The sequence below is a fragment of the Petromyzon marinus genome, chromosome 18 (assembly GCF_048934315.1).
Source record: "Petromyzon marinus isolate PM22_M1 ecotype Great Lakes invasive population chromosome 18, UKy_Petmar_22M1.pri1.0, whole genome shotgun sequence".
NCBI classification, from domain to species: Eukaryota; Metazoa; Chordata; class Hyperoartia; order Petromyzontiformes; family Petromyzontidae; genus Petromyzon; species Petromyzon marinus.
The window spans coordinates 4,598,792-4,616,745 of NC_133684.1; the positions used below are offsets into that span (position 1 = coordinate 4,598,792).

Genomic DNA, 17,954 nt, shown 5'->3' on the forward strand with positions numbered 1-17,954 from the left:
CCTCTACGGCCCATCATTGCATTTCACGTGGCCCGCTCCCACGTGGGGGCGACCACTTCAGATGGACCGCACATAGGGTTTCTTGCTCCGGTGAGGTTCACGAGACCCGGGGACGTTTGATGGGAACAAGAACACCTCACAATAAAGTCAATGGGACGAACTACATATAAAGCCGTTGTCTCAAGTGGTGCAACGTCACGCAAACGATGAAACCATTTATAGATTTCCCAGGACGGCTACCTCAAAAAGAGGACGATGCTGGGGAAATCAGGGCAGGAGGCGACCCTCTCCGCAAACGATATGTATTTGTCACTGAAAAGATTTTAGCGGCACTGATTGGGTACTGGACGTGAATATTTTCAACCTAGAAACCCTGTTTCTCAGTCGACACACATGTTACTTTGTGCATTGTTATTGCATAACGCTAAAGTGTGTGTTAATGGTAATGCGTAGCCCCGCCAAAGGTATTTGAAAGTCCTTTTCAGCCCCCATTGAGGAAAAGGTTCCCCACCGGTACGATAAATTAATGCGAAACCCAATGAAACAAATGTCTCATATCGTGTAGAAAACTACTTGGGCTATATTGCGATTTAAAGCTTTCGTGACTGCAGGGAATCATCTTCTTTGGTTCTTATTATTTTATTCTCATTCTACTTGGGCTATGTCTCAGGGCTCTCCGACATGAGTTTCAAAGTTTGCAACTGAAAGTCTTTGAAATCGTGGTCCATCACTCCATCATAGCAGTCCCATAACAATTACACCCCACCCGTCGTCATTCAATACATTGTCATGAGTCAGAGTTGGTCTTCGGCCTGAAGATTTATCAATAAAGTTATTTTATTCTAGTTTTCATTTTAGTTTTTCTTGATGACGTACACGCACGTCGTCGGAACGTGAAAGGGTTAAATAATATTAGACCTCTGCGCTACCCAGCTATCTCTTCAAAGAGATTCTTAGTGCACGGTCACATGTAGCTGCTTCCGGTGATGGTGTCGTCAAGGGGAAATCCCTGCAACTATCCTTCCCTAGTTACGGCACAAGGAATCCTCGTTCTGAGTACTGCAAGTTGAGCAGCAGGGAGCTCGATTGGGGTCGGACGGAGAGAGCTGGAGCCACGGACCTGCCCTTGCACGGAGAAACTGGAGAATGTGTACAATAATCTTGATTTGAAGCTTTCGTGACTGCAGGAATCCATACTCTTTGGTTCTTTCGGTAAAGTCACGTAGTTAGAAATAAAATAAATATAACCTCTTGCCACGGCAGCTCTCTCGCCCACTTCAGTAATTTTTTCTTGCTGTGGTTGTCCCACCTGATGAAGATTGCTTGTGTTGCAATCGAAACGTCGTGATTTGTTTTATTTTATTTCTAACTGCGTGACTTTACCGAAAGATCTAAAGAGTAATGTGTACAATAATTAAAATGAGTACAACAACGATGTTTGGTGGGTGCAGCATTTTGGTGGAGCTCATAAAGGCGGCCGGCCTGAAACAGCAGCTTTCCCGATCGGGGACTTTCACGATCTTCGCCCCGACGAACGAAGCGTTCGCATCGATGACCGAGCTCGAGATCAACGCGCTGAAGGGTAAGGCAGCCCCGCGCACCTCACTTGTGGGCAGGGCTGGATTAACGCAGCGGCTTCCGGGGCCACAGCCCAGGGTGGTTGAAACGAATTCTACGGTGGCGCATGATAAATCCCACAGTGGTGTATTTTTTTAATGAAAGCCACAGCATCACTTTGTGTAATACTACCAGTTATGAGCAGAAATAAAAATAGCTTTCTTCATTGTAAATTTTATATAGTTTTACTTTTCGTAAATACAGAGCTGAAATAACCAAGGAAAATAACAGCATTGTGGTGGTGAATGAGTAAAGAAGAGGATTGAATTTACAGAGGGGCTCCTTAAAACCACAACAGCCCCCGTCAATTAAATCGGGCTCTGCTAGTACAGTAATCAGCCTTCATTAACCGGGTACACACTCCTCTGCATAAGTCATAAGAAGTTGTTTGCTGTAATGTAAAGCCATGGCACTTGCAAACTCTTGCTATGATAACTTTCCGTTACAGAGATGTCCAGGAAAACGGGATGGGAGTTGGCTACATGTTTGGAGTTTTTTTTCTCAAGACCATTGAGAGGCTTGTAATGGTTAAAATCAATTGCCTTGTTTTCCCCCTACAGCTGTTCCTTGGCAAGAGGGATTCGTAAATAAGTGTTCTGGCTTGCAAAGGCATACACATTGTGGTTCATATTGCAGAATGAAAACCAACACCACAAGCTACGTATGGCCGATGAGAATTCTGGGCTGTCGACCAAAAAAACCTCACTTTGCTAAAAACAGATCAAAACAATTTTGTTTTTAATCCTAAATTATCAATACTACCGAACCCCCAATTGCCAAGTATATGACTACATTCTCTGTCTTGTGTTAGGTCTGATTATGGAGGCGATTATTTTCCAATGTACATTCTGAAGGGAGGCCACAAGCTTCATGTGTGGTCTCGGTACTGGCTGTTTTAAAGGTGGCCAAGAGTACAGAGCAAGCCTCATTCATGCTCGGAAACATCAAATGCAATTGTTTCCACAGGCTGATTGGTTAGATTAAATGTTGGTGTGTGTCACAGTTGGGGTTAACAAGTTGCAATCGTTAAAATATAAATATATTTGTTTCGTTTCTTGAAACGATGCTTCATGAAAACTGCCATTGTTAAAGTCGTAACTAAAACATACAACCGCTTAGCAAGGGTTGCTCCCGCAAATTGCCTCAATATACAGCCATATCGCTCCGTGTGTTCTCTGTGTTTAGCGCACGACTCAATGCATCAGCGAGTTCCCCTGCCGCTTATTAAATTGTCCTGAGAGACGCAGCAGGAGAATTGCCCACAGTTTCTCCCATTTGCAGAGCTTGCAGCTGGGCATCACCCAAAAAAAAACCCAAATCCATTGCAAAGCTGGATCTACACAAACATCATAGGAGCACCGTTCCAACACAAGCGACACATCCTTGCCATTGCTCTGGTAGGGGAAAGAAAAAGAGCAACTTCTGATAGAAGCACACTTTGATATAAGCACAAACTTGAACTTGCTCCCCAGGGAGTGTGCGAAATGACCAGCCTTATCCTGTGCCCCCCCCCCCCCCCTTGGCTCACATCATCACTGGCAGAAGTGACGGATGCTCCAACCGTCCGTCACTTCACTGTGCATTCCGGATATGAAACTGCCTCCCCTAAACACATTATCGGCGATATCACCGATCCTGGTCTTCAAGTCCTTCAAATGTCGAGTACACACATGGACATCTCCTAACTTCACCGCACGCCTTGAACCAATGATTCTGCCGATTAGATGTACTAATGTGTGATACGGCTATTGTTCACAATTGCACCAAATTAATAAATGAACGCCTCATTGTCCACTTTCCTCCCCGATCGCAGCTGACCCAGACCTCCTGGAGAACATCCTCAAGTTCCACATGCTCAATGAGGTCGTCGTGAGCGGCGGCATCGCCAACAGGGTGACCAACTTCCTGACGACACGTCTCGGAGGATCCTTAGAGGCCACGACGGTCAGAATGTGCACCTCCACCGCCACCACGCAATCATGCAAACTCCGGTCATCCTCGCAAGCAGCGGCTTCTTGATAACTATCGGACAAAGACGGCCACTGCATCGCTCGCTCTCAGATGCCCCTTCTGCGGCCGTCTGGAACGCTCTTCATTCCGATAATAGGAAGCCGCTGGAGCTATGCACTTGAAACCCGCGGGGAGAACATGCAAACTTGATAAATACAGACGTCAGGATTGGGATCGAACCCATGGGCTCCTTTATACCAGGGGAGGTAGTTAACATCTCACCACCGTGCCACCTTTCTCGGAGCATATCACAGTAGAACAAAGGATGTTGCCGCAGTGTTCTGTGTACATGACGTAGCGCGGCAGCAGCCTACAACAGCTGCTTTATGCATGGTGGGTCCAAGTGCGATGCAGGCTCAAACCAGCTTAGCTTCTCTGGAGATTTGACGAGATCCGGTGCAACGGGGTGATTAAGCCACCTCCGATAATAATGTTGTATATTACGATGTTATTTTGAATTGGTGATTGCCTTATCTTGTGCGGTGTAAACATTGTGGCCGTTTTTGTGTCATCGGGCATGCGCTTACATCGGCGCTATTCTCCCGTCTGCCCAAATCACACAAAAAAAACATTCTGCCTTGCCGTATATCTCAGGGCGTGCGATGCAAAGTGGCTAAATTAACCGCCGTAACGATCCTGTGCTGCACGAGCTGCTTCCCGCTGCAGCTGTTTCGAAATGTCCAGCGGAGTATCCGGAGCCTGTTTTCCTTGGAAACCCAGCACAAGTGCCCGACATGAACTCCAAACTCAAGCTGCCGCTGTCGGGGGTCTCTTGGGGGGTGTTTTTCAGCTGTGGCTTAATCGTCCTTTGAGCAACAGTGACAAAAATGGTTCACGCCAGCGCCGTGCCATGAAACTGGCAACATACGATGATTTTGTTATTGTTGTTATTTTTAATATTTGTTTTTCCCGGTGTTTTTTCGAATTTTATTAATTTTCGTTCACATACGTGTAAATATTTGGTTTGGCCATTTCATTCCGTAAATGTGTTTATTTTCACTGCTGTTATTGCATACCTTTAACATTTTACAGATATTAGCCCCGGCAAATTTGCATTATAGACCTGGGTGAAGTACTCTTCTGGAATTTATGACGACATTAAAAAAAACTTCCAAGGCAAGCAAATAAAAAATCCACAGGGCTATTAAATCAGTAGGCGCAAGGAGGGCCACTGGTGATTCAGAGGGTACGTAAAGTTACAGCCCTTTGAAATTCCACCGCTGCCCGAAGGCTTCCCCATGCTTACGTCAGTCACGGAGATGTATTGGTCAGTGAGGGCCGAGTTGGTGAAGGAGAGCCGCCAGTGATAATCGTACTCTTTGGTTCTTTCGGTAAAGTCACGTGGGTATAAAATAAATCACGACGTTTCGGGCGCAAGAGACAAGCGTCCGGCATTTTTTTCCACCTGATGACGGACGCTTGTGTGTTGCGCCCAAAACGTCGTGATTTATTTTATTTTTCTACCTTACGTGACTTTACCGAAAGAACCAAAGAGTGTGGACCCCTGCAGTCACGAAAGCTTCAAATCAATATTGAGTTCGAATCGTCTTTGGCTTCTCCAGTATCATTCAGGAGTGGCTACCACTCCCGCCAGCGCCAGTCGAAACAACATCGCGAGTTTGTTTTTCTTTCTATTCCCGCTTCTCTGCCCACCCAGCGGTGTAAACGGGGACCCCGCGGTCGGTCAGGCGGTCGCGTGTAGTGAGGTAAAGCGTGGGCACTGCCACCTCGTTTAAGATGTCTGCCCCGGCATAGTGGGCCAAATGCCCTCCAAAGGTGTTCTCTTGAACTCCCTCTGGTGGGGGGCCCTTCTCCCAGCGGTGGCGTTAGCAAGCAAGTGCAGGGCTGCGCCTGTTTTCCCTTCACGAATGCTGTCCACAACGGTGATGCACTCTTGAGCAAACCACTGCGCCCCAGGGGGTGGGGGAGGGTTACGCGGCAAAGCCCAAACTCCCCAACGGTACACAGCACAGCTCCGCAGCTAATGACAAACACGTGATGACCGTCCCCTGAACCACGTGTGGAATGCAAGCAGTGAATTGGAACCGGTTCAATTGCACCGGCTGCGTTCCTTACATTTGGAATCGCTGATGCTTGGGAAGATTCGGGCTCTGAGTAGTGGAAATTGTTGCTCCCCGTTGTGTGGTGTGTGGGGATGCAGAAAGCAATGTTTTCAGTCGCGCGATTGCACTGCAGATCCCAGCATCCTGTACGCACAGCATTGACTAATGTATTCAGTTTGTTGACGCATTGTATAATATGCAATGTAATATACTATATTGTACAGCGTATTACGTGATAGACTTTGTAACATACTCGGGTTTGTAATATACTATTTCCTGCACCTCCGATTTGCACGGTTGGCTACATATGGTGCGAAAGAAGTTCGACATGCAATCGTTTAAACAATCTGAGGGAGGAATTAAATCGCTCCGTGTGCAGGCACGAGTCGGATTATTACATCCCAGGATTACGAGAGGTGGCGACGGCCTGGGCAGTCATCCATCAGTGGATTGACCATGGCCGATGGTGATGTTGAACAATTTTTCCCCCTCCACACCACTGTGGAAATCATATCACGATCCAGGGCTATAATTCAAATGAAAGCATTAGCTATTTTACCTGATGTTGGGGTAGTGACCGAAAGCACCTCCAGTGGCCACATTTGTTGGCACGAGCCAATCACATTCAGCCTGTAGGGATCGTATAATGTCAATTCTTACACACGATTTGATAAATATATCATGAGCTTCATGATCAATATGAATGTATTGATTGATGTATCGTTCCACCATTACAGATCAGGTGGACCATGTTGATACAAATTTTCTTGCATAGAGACCGGGACAATTACATTTATTACATACTCATAAAACACACAGGTGAGTTCGGGGTAGTCATCACTGTTTTTAATTCAGTTAATGCCACCGACAACAATTGCCAAAAAAAAAACTGTTGCGAATGTTTCACGTTGAATCGTGATTACCGTGAATCTGTTTAACGACTGAATGTTTCGAACCATTTGTTTGTATACACGCCTGGAGTGGACTGGGTTCCTCTGATCGTTGACCATGCATCAAATGCGAATTTACATTGACTCTGTTTTGCACATTCCACAGAAAAACGGCCACTGCATGATCAACGGGAAAGAGCTGGATGAAACGGATCAGATGGCGACAAACGGAGTGATCCATTCTATCAACACCTTCTTCAGGCCCAAAGGTGAAGTCGTTAACCCTTCTTATACCCAAAGTGCTTCCGAGTGCCAAGCCCATGCTGTTTAACGGCTCTAGAAAGCGACGGAGGGTAAAGTTGCAGCCCTGAGATGCCCTACACCCACCTCTTACAAAGATGTCAGGCCGGCATGACAGAGGTGACCAAATGCGTTCTCAAAGGGCTGTCTATAGTTCCCTCGTGCGAAGGTGCTTCCACTGAGCGGTTACAGGGGCCGTGCGTTCGCCTTCTGCTGATTGTTTTTTTTTTAAAGCTCGGCGCAGTTTTGCTCAATGAGCACACTCGAAGTGCCCGACAGCGGGTTTGGCGAGACCTTCACGGGGAAACTAAGACCGCGGCCTTTGTCCGCCCGGGTCTGGTGCAACGTTCTGCTGCGCTTCCGTTTATCGTTCGCAGAGGTCAGTGGCGTGTCCTTCAACTACGTGCACGGCATGGTGAAGGTGACGAAAATCACGAGGACCTTCCAGAGTTACACCGTCACGACGAGCAAGAGCAAGAGCAACTCGAAGCGCTCGGCTCTGCGGCCGGCCAAGGCTCCCAAGAAGAAGCCAGTGGAGAAGAGCTCCCGCGCCAAGTCAAACAGCAAGCAATAGAGAACACACTCCGCCGTATTTGGCCGGTCTTGTCAAGTATAAATGTCTCTTTTGGGGGGGGGGGTTATTGTGTGGGTACGCGAGCATGTTTGTGTGCGTGCGCAAGATATGGTCATTTGTTGCAACGGAACCGTTTGGTCGGGTTCAGCTTGCGTTCACATTGTCGCCAAGGGTCGTCGTCGTCATCATCTCGTGCCAGTTTTGCTCAAAGGGACCTGCCTCTGATGAATCTGACGTGTGAAAGGTAGGTGGGTAAAGGTGCAGCCCTGCACATTCTTACCCGTGCAACTGCTCGTAGAAGGACCTCCGCTAGAGAGAGCTGTAGAGATCCCCTCACCCCGGATATGTGGCCTACGTTCCCACGCTACACTTAACGCTAACATAAACCTGATCAAACGTTCACTCTCAAATCTAAGCACTCAGCCCCATGGTAAGTGTTTATATAAATACCAAAACAATTATTGACTCAGAGGAAGATTATTTGGAACAAAAAAGCATACGGCAACACACTTTTAAATCTTTTTTTTTCAAACTCGTAAAATGACACACGGTTCTGAGGGATGGACTTTTCAGTGCCAACGTGGATAGATAACCAGCATCGGGGGCAGCGGCCGGGAAGGCGAGCAGGACCGCAGGACCACCTCACTTTCTCTTGAAATAAATAAACAAGCTTCGGTGCTCTGCATGGCCAAGACGAGTGAATTAACGATGCTACCGCAGGCGCAATGGCCCACCGCCCATACCCTGCAGCACAAAGCGTCACGTCGAAGGCAGCATGCGGGAGTGCAGACTGACCACCAGTGGCACTCCGACGGTCGTCAAAAGAATCTGAATCGGCGATTTCCGGCTCAAACGAGCATCGATGCGGTGCTCATCTCCCGTTTACAGCCCTGAGCTGGTGGTGTAAATTCCACGTTCATGTGCCGGGGACAAGTATGTCCGTACGACAACCACTGTTGACTAACTCCACAGCGTGGTACTCGCGTAGTGTTGTGGACCCTGGAGGGATGGTCGGCTGACTCAACCCCCCCTGCATCTACCACTGAGCTACCTGGCCAGTTCGTTGCCTCGGGGTCTCCAAAGCACGACACTTTATTGTAACCTTAAATCCTGATTCGCCGTACACAGACACGATAGCCACTTATATCACTCGTTTCCCAGGCAAAAGAATATGCATGTTAGTGTGTGTTAGGTTCTTGGCTTTACGCTATCAGATTTTCAAACTGACCTCGACCTATCTACTTGATGCCGACTCCATTTCATGCAATCCGTGCATTAGCACGGTTAGCTACGTACGGTGCGAAAGAAATGCAACGTACATACGTTGTTGCCAATCTGTCTCAGACCGGCAGCTTCTCCCAAAGTTCCTGGGAGGGGTCATCGATCCACTGTTGGATGAGGGCCTCAAGCTGTGTGGGTCATCGGCGTGATTTGACCGTGCCTCGCCACGCGAGTCAGTGCAGATTGGTGTAGGCAGGCGGCATTAGACGTTGGTGCATATCAGGTAGATAAGTCCATTTGATTTTGTCTGCACTGCCCGCTGCTGCCCACCACGTATATCCTCACAGCGCAATGCCGACCTGGTTCTCCGTGGCAGTCACCCACCCAAAGCAATGCTCTCAAGCCGACTCGTGAGAGATGACAACAACACAACAACACGCTAGGTGGTGCTTTTTTGGCAGTTTCTACTTTGAATGTGACAATTGTTCCATTCGTGGAAATGCGCCTTTGTCAATTTCCCGGTCTGGTCAAGTTTTACGAGATTTAATGCGTTGCTCTTGGCCTTTAGAAATTGTATAAAATTAAACCGTATACGTATCTTAAATGATAAATGGGTGGTCTGATTACAGCTGGTTTTGATTAGTTATCTGTATTCAGAGTGAATTAACTGCCGTACGTAAATTCAAAGAGTGCCGTTAGCTAATATATTTAGATCTAAAAGTATGAGTTAAACAAGGAAAATAAAATGTGCAAATAAAATAACAGTACCTATCTTGGTATTGCAAGGTGTAAATGGGAAACGGTTGTTATGATGGCAGTCAATGTCTCAGGACTTGGGTAATATTGTAAGATAACTATTATGCATAAAATGGAAAATTTAGTGGGAAGTTGGTAAGCCAGACAGTGCCATGACTAACGCCGCATAATCTCTTAATGTTCTACATAAAATCGCGGTGTAATTCATTCTAATGGTCAAAAGTAACAGTTTGACTGTCGCCTGATGAAGCTAGTTGTAATTACTGGCGAAACGTCGTACTCGGATTATAAATGTTGTGGCTTTGCTCTCCAACACACCGGCGTGCTGTACTAGTGACGAATTGGCCACGTTCTGTTTACTCAACAAACCTTACTAATTAGCTGTGTCGGGTGGTGGCGGGTTTAACGACACATTTATATTTTTACACGAGCTAACCCAAAAAAAACTTTATTATGAATAGTAACAGTCTTTGGTAGACCAAATGTATTTAACTCTTGTGTATGCAACAACTACACCTGAACGTGTTAATAGGTACACTATATATGACTCTTCTGAGATATGTATCATTGGCATTTTTTTCGTGTGTTGAAATTGCTTCTTTACATATTAATTACCGTAGTTTCGTGGGGTTTTTTTGTAGAAAACATCTTAGAAGCCTCTTGTGTGTCTTTAAAAATTGTGTTGAGCAGATATAATACAAATTATATATGCACATACATATGCAGTAAAATAAGGTTAGTAACCATAGTGAAGTAAGACATTCAAATTGGTATGGTTCATAATCATAGCTGTTTAGGCATTGGATGTAATAGGCGGTATGCTCATACAATTGTAGAGTGAAGATAATTCCACATATTTCTTCACATGCAGTAGCATTACCTGTTCAGCTAATAATGTGGGACAATCAGAATGCCACCAATACTTGAAAGCAACATGAACATGCTAACGGTGTCACATCAAGGTGGTATCAACTGGGACCGATTTAACTGATCATAGTGAGGTTCTCGTGAACAATGAGTTCCATCGTGTTGGTATTATCGATCTCTTGAACGGCTATGCACTTCAATCAAGTAAAATAAGTAGAACTCCACTTATACGCGGTGATGTGGGGTACACACGTCACGGATTCTATTGTGGGTTATTCACAAATTTACTCCAGTTTATCCGTACGAAAACAAAGCGCACAATTGCGGATAACCAGATGCATTTTCCGTTGAGCTTCTCTTAAACATGAAAATGTGGTCATTCCACAAATCAGGACGGGAATAACTACAGATCATAGGAACGATAGGGCCGCAGATTATATGAGTTTTGGTAGACCCTACAGCGCCAATTTATAATAGGAGTTGTGGGTAATAGGGTCGCAGATAAGAGTTAAACTGTACAGCATAATAATGGCATGTAATCTACTAACTCGTAAAGAACATTGTTTTACGCAGCTATTGCAGTTAATAACAATGTCTTGTTTTTCACAGCATGTTGGTATGTTTCATATTCCCTGCCAAACACGTCAATCTTTTTCTTTTTTACATTGTTTCCACAATTAATGTGTTGTTAAAATTTCCAGTGAGCACATATATACACAGCACAGATGTTTTGCAATACCATTTTAAAACGATGCTTGAACCTATCACATAAAGTGTGTTCACGTACAGTTTAATTTACACCGTGCACAAATATAATCTCTCATCGCACTATTATCTGCCACATTGTCTCTGCTCCAGCAATAAAGGTCTCCTTCTTACAAAGCCTGCAGTCAAACTTGTCTATATGGAATGTTGAACTTGTTTCCTACCGTACGTAGCCAACTGTGCTAATCGGAGGCGCAGGGGGAATGACAACAAACTAAACACACGCAAAAAAAAGTAATTCCATAGGAGGTCGCTCCTTCTCGGCTTCTGCTCCTGTTGTCTGGAATTGTCTGCCTGATGAATTTCGTGGCGTTGAGACTCTGCCCTTGTTCAAGTCAAGACTTGAGACCCATTTCTTTTCATGTGCATAGAACATTTATTCCACAAAATGTACCCCCTGGAAAGCATCTAGGAGATACGGTTCCATTTAAATGTAAATTCTACAGGAGTGTATTGTATACCGTACACTGCATATCGACTTAGCGCAATAGATTAATGGTTCGTACACTCAAATTTGAATAGACCAGAGCAAATTTTTTATTGCCAGCCACAGATAGCATCAGTGGCGAGTGATATGTGAACCAATCCTGGTTGACCCACTTCACCAGCCCGCACTGACCAGCGTGGTGAAGTATAGTCAAACAAACCCCCATAGCTAACATGGTGTGAGGTGGCTTTCATTCAGCAGTAGGTTGATGGACATATAAATTCAAGATGTACAAATATAATCTATACTATTAGTACATGTGCTGCCAGTTTTTACCAAGTCAAATTGCGATCCGTGCAATTGTTCTGATTGGATCAGATTTGATATCAAACTGATTCTGCACAGCATACGAAGTACAGTAAGTAGTGACGATATCACATGTATCCTTCTATTCAAGACCGAAACAGGAGGATTTATCCAAAACGCTAGCTGTTGCCTGATGATACTGGTTGTAATTACCGGCGAAACGTCGTACTCGAATCGTAAATGTTGTGGGTTTACTCTCCAACACACCAGTGTGCTGAACTAGTAACGAATTGGCACGTTTTGTTTACGTGACAAACCTTACTAATTGGTGGTGTCGGGTGGTGGCGGGTGTAACGACATTTATATTTACGCGATCTAACCCAAAAACCTCTCTTATGGATAATATTGGTCGCGAAAGCCTACATGTTAAGCTACAGTACTGTATTTGTGTAGAACAAATGTGATGGGCGTATTTACGTGATTTTGTGTTTAAGTATCAACAATGGGCCTTTATACGATAAATCTGCAGTTTGTCTATGAATTATTATTTTTTCGGAACATCAGCTGCAAAAACATATGAACGTAAAGCGTACACTTCCCAAACGCACTGTCATCTCAGACATTTATTTCTTAAATTCCCACAAAGGATGCTGCTGTTATGTGACTGTTCCCTAAGGAAAGGCCTTGTCAGATGAAAACAAATCAAGCTTATTTATGACAGTAAGGTTCCATGATTTTCCTTTCCAGTGTTTATATTCCAGACATAAAAAAATAAATTACAATGTTACTCTTGCCTAGATTGTCACAGTTGTGCTGTACTTCTCTCCGGTGTATTTTTTGGTTGTACCACGTATACTTAGTCATGATGTCCGACGTTCTGCTACACATTGCAGGGAGCTCCTCCAGGACTGTCGCTGAAGAAGCTCTCGGCACGTGGAGAGAATCGTCAGCGGTCATACCGAACAACACTCGCTACAACACAAACGCACATCGGAGAGCAATTTTTAGTATTGCGATGAAGCCCACTGAACACTATTGCCATGACAAATCAAAAGCTAATATGAATGATCAAAATGTACTTTGAAACAAGCTGGGCTAAACTATCCTCAGTGTACATCATCATCATTATCATCATCCAAAAAAATGCGTGGCCACAGTGGTCTTTCCCTTCGCTCAATGGACAAAAGACCTTTCATTGTCTCTGCCTTATCCCATGTATTGTGTCAGTGATCCGGCACAGCTGTATTGTTTCCATACAGGATGCTGATCGTCATGATGATGATGAGATAAAAACAGTTTTAAATCCAAGGACAAAAATATTCTTCACATTTGCATGGAGCTGACCTGGGCTGGGGGTGTGTGGTCCGGTAGAACGCATTGGTGCTCACTTAAACATCTGAGAGTCCGACTTATAAGAGTGTAAGAGTGTAAATATCTTCTGGGAATTATCGCCAAAACAGGGCTTCTGGGTGGACAAGCATAACATTATATTTGCTCAAATGAATAAAAATAAATATCCAGCGCTTACAAACGTGCGTAGCACCATCCACATGCATGGGCAAAAAAACCACAGGAATCTACCTACTAAACAGAAGACGATATATTGTTATGCGGATCATATTTGCCCAACGCTGAAGCAGAAATTCTAACTGTAGTACCAGGTGGGTCCTGGTATGTCATGGTACCCGCGCAATTATTACAAACACTAGAAAAACAACAATAGCAAAAGCAACAATAGCGAGGGAGATCCTTATGGAAAGAAGCAGAGGCATTTCATTATCGAGGTGCCTAATATTGCGTTCAAATCAATGTTACTGCAACCTCCTTTTGTCCTCCACATCGACTCGGCTTAAGGTGCCTCTTCAGGGCAGCAAAGGGAAACACAAAGCTGTGAATGATATCCTTTTAAAACAGAGGCCCTCGAAAAGAAATATCACGACCGGTTATTTAATGAGCCAGTGCAAAACCACAATGCTGCCCAACGTGACTGTGGCTACAGCACATGCTCGGCATAACTTCACGAAACATTCCCCATTGACGAGGTTCACAGACGAAGCATACATTTGCCTTCTCCATTTTTTGTCGTGTTTTTTTTTTAAACACCAATTAACCGCGGCGGTATTGTTGAATACTCATCGTACTTGTGTTGAAATGACAATAAATAGCTCTTTGTCAATCGAATTCTGGATGAAGGCCTCCCAATTGTGCAAGTAACCGCAATGTGGTCGGAGCCCAAAATCAATTAGATATCACAACTAATGTTATCCATTAATGGGAATCAAACTCAGGTTTCCAGGTTAATTGCACAATGCGCTATACACTTTGGAACTGTTCCCCCGCCTGTGGTAATGGGGTTAAATACTGTAACTGGATTCCCGGGGCTATGAGATGGAGTCAATAAAGTCATACAAATTTGGTTTTAAAAAAACGCACACCTACCAGATTATAAAATGCACCTTCAACTTTTGCTTTAATTCGCTAGACAGTGGGAAAATGTGCATCTAATAATCGGGAAAAAGGAAATTCTTGAATTGTCTATTATTTTAGCCATCTTTCATGGTTTTATTATTCGAGCTGCAGCGATAGTGCCATGAAACCAGACTGCAGTGTTATTACAAGAGGGTCTGCATCCTGTCACTATAATACAAGACTCCCATTCTACGGATACAGAAATTAGAAACAACACTTTTTACACCACACACGTTGTTTCTATTGCCATTGTAAAAACAAAAACGCAGGAGACACGTTGTATGAGAATCGCTACCGACAAGTTGGGAAAAACGAAGTAAAAAAGATCAGTTAATGGTCACATTATCCGTCTGTGACTCATAATAAATTTTCTGCCAAATCTTATTTTGTTAAAAAAAAATTATTTGAAAGAATAATTTATTGTGAACAGAATGCCAAACAATTCCTTTACTGAATTAACGACTGTGACATAGCACATTCGCAACCTTGCTACACAACGTCGTGTTGTCGTAAACACCACAACAAAGTTCACCGAGATTATTTGTGTTGCAAACAAAGGACAGAATATCCAGTTACACTGGGACCATTGTTACACGTGTATATATTTTTTTATAAGCGGTGTTGCACATGCTGCTTTTGTGTATCACTGTATTTACGTAAAATCGTGGAATTATAAATATGAATCAGAATATTTATTTATACTGGAGAAATCCGATGAGCTATAATTCTGTTTTTCACATGTCCAGTCGGGGCGGGTAAGAACGTTACAACAACACAGCACAAACCCACGATAGCAGTGCAAAGTACAAGAAAGGTCAAAAAACCACCCAAACACATACAAAACACTAAACCATCCACATCCTACCAGGCAAAGCTCACTGAAGTATTAACTTATTTTTGCAGAAACGACCTGGCTGCCACAAATGATAGCTCAACAAAGTGGCTTATCATTTGGAAATCATGCTACAGGTATTTACACACGGCGTAGAGTGGTAGCTCAGCAGTTAACGTACTAAACTTACGAGTATTACTCCAACGAAACCTTGTTTGATTCCTTGCCACGGCTAACATCAGCATGCACCGTTGAAGTATGACCCAAACAACCCCTTGACCTGGTATAGGGAGACACTGGATTGATAACGGTATGTACATTATTATTACTATTTAAGTGTACACTTGTGGACACTAAACTGTTTATTTTTAAGTCACTATATGGGTGTTAACTCAAAAACACGCGACATGCATTTTTCATGAAAAGTTGTTCTGAGTTGCTGGAGTGAAACCTTGAACGCCAGTGTGAAAAGCTGCCATCTGCTGGCCACAGAGGTGTAACTTCCAACTTGCATTCTTACTTAAATTAATAATCGAGGCTTAAGCGTGGAGCTATGTGACAACTGAAGTACAGTAATGGGCCATTTTGGTTCGAATCTCATTTACGAATTCCCCACCGTAATAGTATTGAAAATATTGAAAATGAATGATATCACCAATCAGACAGTGAACGTCTTTCTGTCTAAAACAACATTCAAGTTAAGAAATCATGTAATAGCATCTGCAGTACACAGATGCTATCATTACCAGGTTCACCTAAAATATAAATGGCAACAGGATTGTAAATAAAAACTTCTGAGAGATGGAAAAAAAATCAACTGCAGAGCGGATACCGAGAGAAGGCATGAGAGGGAGAGCAAGCCAGCGGAAGAGATGGAGAGATGCAATAAAAGAGTTTGGAGGCCACTTCTGGACAAAAACAACTCAGGAAATGGAACGAATGGAATAAAACGGGGTGGACCTTTGCCCAGACTGACAACAACAATGGCAACTTACAGTGAAAATAATATACAATGTAAAAATCTATAAGGCAAAACACATTTACATTCAACAAAAAAATAAAAATATGTATCCAGCCACATGGGCTTTGAATGTAATTTGCACCCTGCGAGAAATACAGTAAATACCTGCGGGGCTGTTTGAAGGGAAACCAGATGGTGAATTAAGGAAAGCTCTACTCGCATATTCCTCGGGTATGTTCTTGATGGGCCCAAAGCAGTTTTTTCTTCAGCCTAGGTGACATTTTATATGACATATTGATTTTCATACGGAGGAAAAAATTATGATAAGGACTATGCTTGTGGGTCGTGAACCATGCACATTTAATAGATATTTAGTGGTAACGTGGCAAAGGACGACACTTAACACAACGCTTGTGCTAAATACATGGGCAACTTTCCCCTTGTGAGAGGAATTTCATCATAGTCACTAAGAGTTGACCATCGTATAACATTGTGAATTATATAATAGTCAATAATAATGTACAGCCCTTTATAATTTCACACTTGGATGAAGGCCTCCCCATGCCGCGTTGGTTATGGGTGTTGTTTAATCATACTTAACCATGGATTTGTCAATCAGGGGCTCACGACACCTCAGATAAAATATCACTCGCCACTGATGTTCGCCGTGGCCATGAATCGCAGTTCGTGAACCACTGCTGCTCCGCACCAATCTTTTCATCTACTGTACAGTTTTATATTTGTAATCCTATGCTAAGATATGGGAATTAATCAAATATATGCATGACTTTTCCCTTACACGATTAAATTAATTTACAATTCCATTACCTCTTGATATTCCATTAGACACAATATTTTGTTTATAACTGCAATAAATTATTCTACAGTTTATTGGGTCAATTATTCAACTAATCGGATATGACTAAAATACTGTGTGCTACTGAACGGGAGGTGCTGGTGGGGCTTAGTGACATCAGTGGCATCATCAACCGTGTCACAACGCTCATGGGTTGTCGGGGGTTTTCCGCATTCAGGAGGGCAGGATGTGGGAGCGACCAAAAATTTTTAACGGGTCAGAGTAATCGACCAAAAAAATTAGTGGGTTACAATATGTAGTTAATTAATCAACTTAATAAACCCATCATCCCAACTCTAAATACTTTTATATATGTAATGCAATATATACTTTCGTGTCACTTTCTAGCAGGCAACTACTGTATTACTATACACCAAGGTTATTTTATGAAAACCTTATATCAAGGTACATAGTTGTATATTGTGGCTATAAATCTTAGTGCTAAAACGGCTATCAATCTCGTGCTAAAACGCACGGGTTTTTTTTTCTTGAAACAACGGAATGCCACCACATGCGGTGTGTTTTCAACGCCGTGGTGCTAAAGAATCTGTTTCCAAGTAGGTGCCCAAAACACAGACGTCCTGAGACCTCGAGCCACTTGGTTCAGAATTAATCAAACCTACCAACCTGCCAACTGAGGATAAAACAATGTATTAATGAAAAACAGCTCACTTGACACTATTGAACCCTCGCGTGATTAATCTTGCGTCTGCGGTCTCTGTACAATAGCGAGGATGGCAGTCTACTTCACTGGAACAACGGCATTGTCAGGGAATTGTGTCACTTGCAATGTTCAAAGGCGTCTGCTTAATTTTCGCAATGTATTTGCTGGCGTCTTACTTTAGTGCCAAGTAATTTTTTTGGTACGGGGGAACATGTTGATTGAACATTTCTTGCTATTTAAAATGTTTGTGTGAAAGTGCAGCCCTTTATCAATGCACTGCTGGGTGAGGGCCTCCGCATGTCTTGCGAGTTGTGGGGGCAGCACAACCTCGCAACAGCCTAGAGCAACCCTGGCTTTTTTCACACATATTACTCAC

The 17,954-nt window shown here is 43.7% G+C and overlaps 1 protein-coding gene across 1 annotated transcript in view; it reads left to right on the forward strand.

The window, feature by feature from the left end:
• LOC116943592 (transforming growth factor-beta-induced protein ig-h3-like) overlaps nucleotides 1-11,180 on the forward strand; it is a 37,313-nt gene extending 26,133 nt beyond the window's left edge. The window contains exons 12-15 of the mRNA XM_032956560.2: nucleotides 1,452-1,582; nucleotides 3,431-3,561; nucleotides 6,747-6,849; nucleotides 7,258-11,180. Coding sequence (XP_032812451.2) covers nucleotides 1,452-1,582; nucleotides 3,431-3,561; nucleotides 6,747-6,849; nucleotides 7,258-7,454 — 562 coding nt within the window. The 3' untranslated portion in view covers nucleotides 7,455-11,180. The remainder of the gene's footprint in view (nucleotides 1-1,451; nucleotides 1,583-3,430; nucleotides 3,562-6,746; nucleotides 6,850-7,257) is intronic.
• The last annotated feature ends 6,774 nt before the right edge of the window (nucleotides 11,181-17,954 follow it).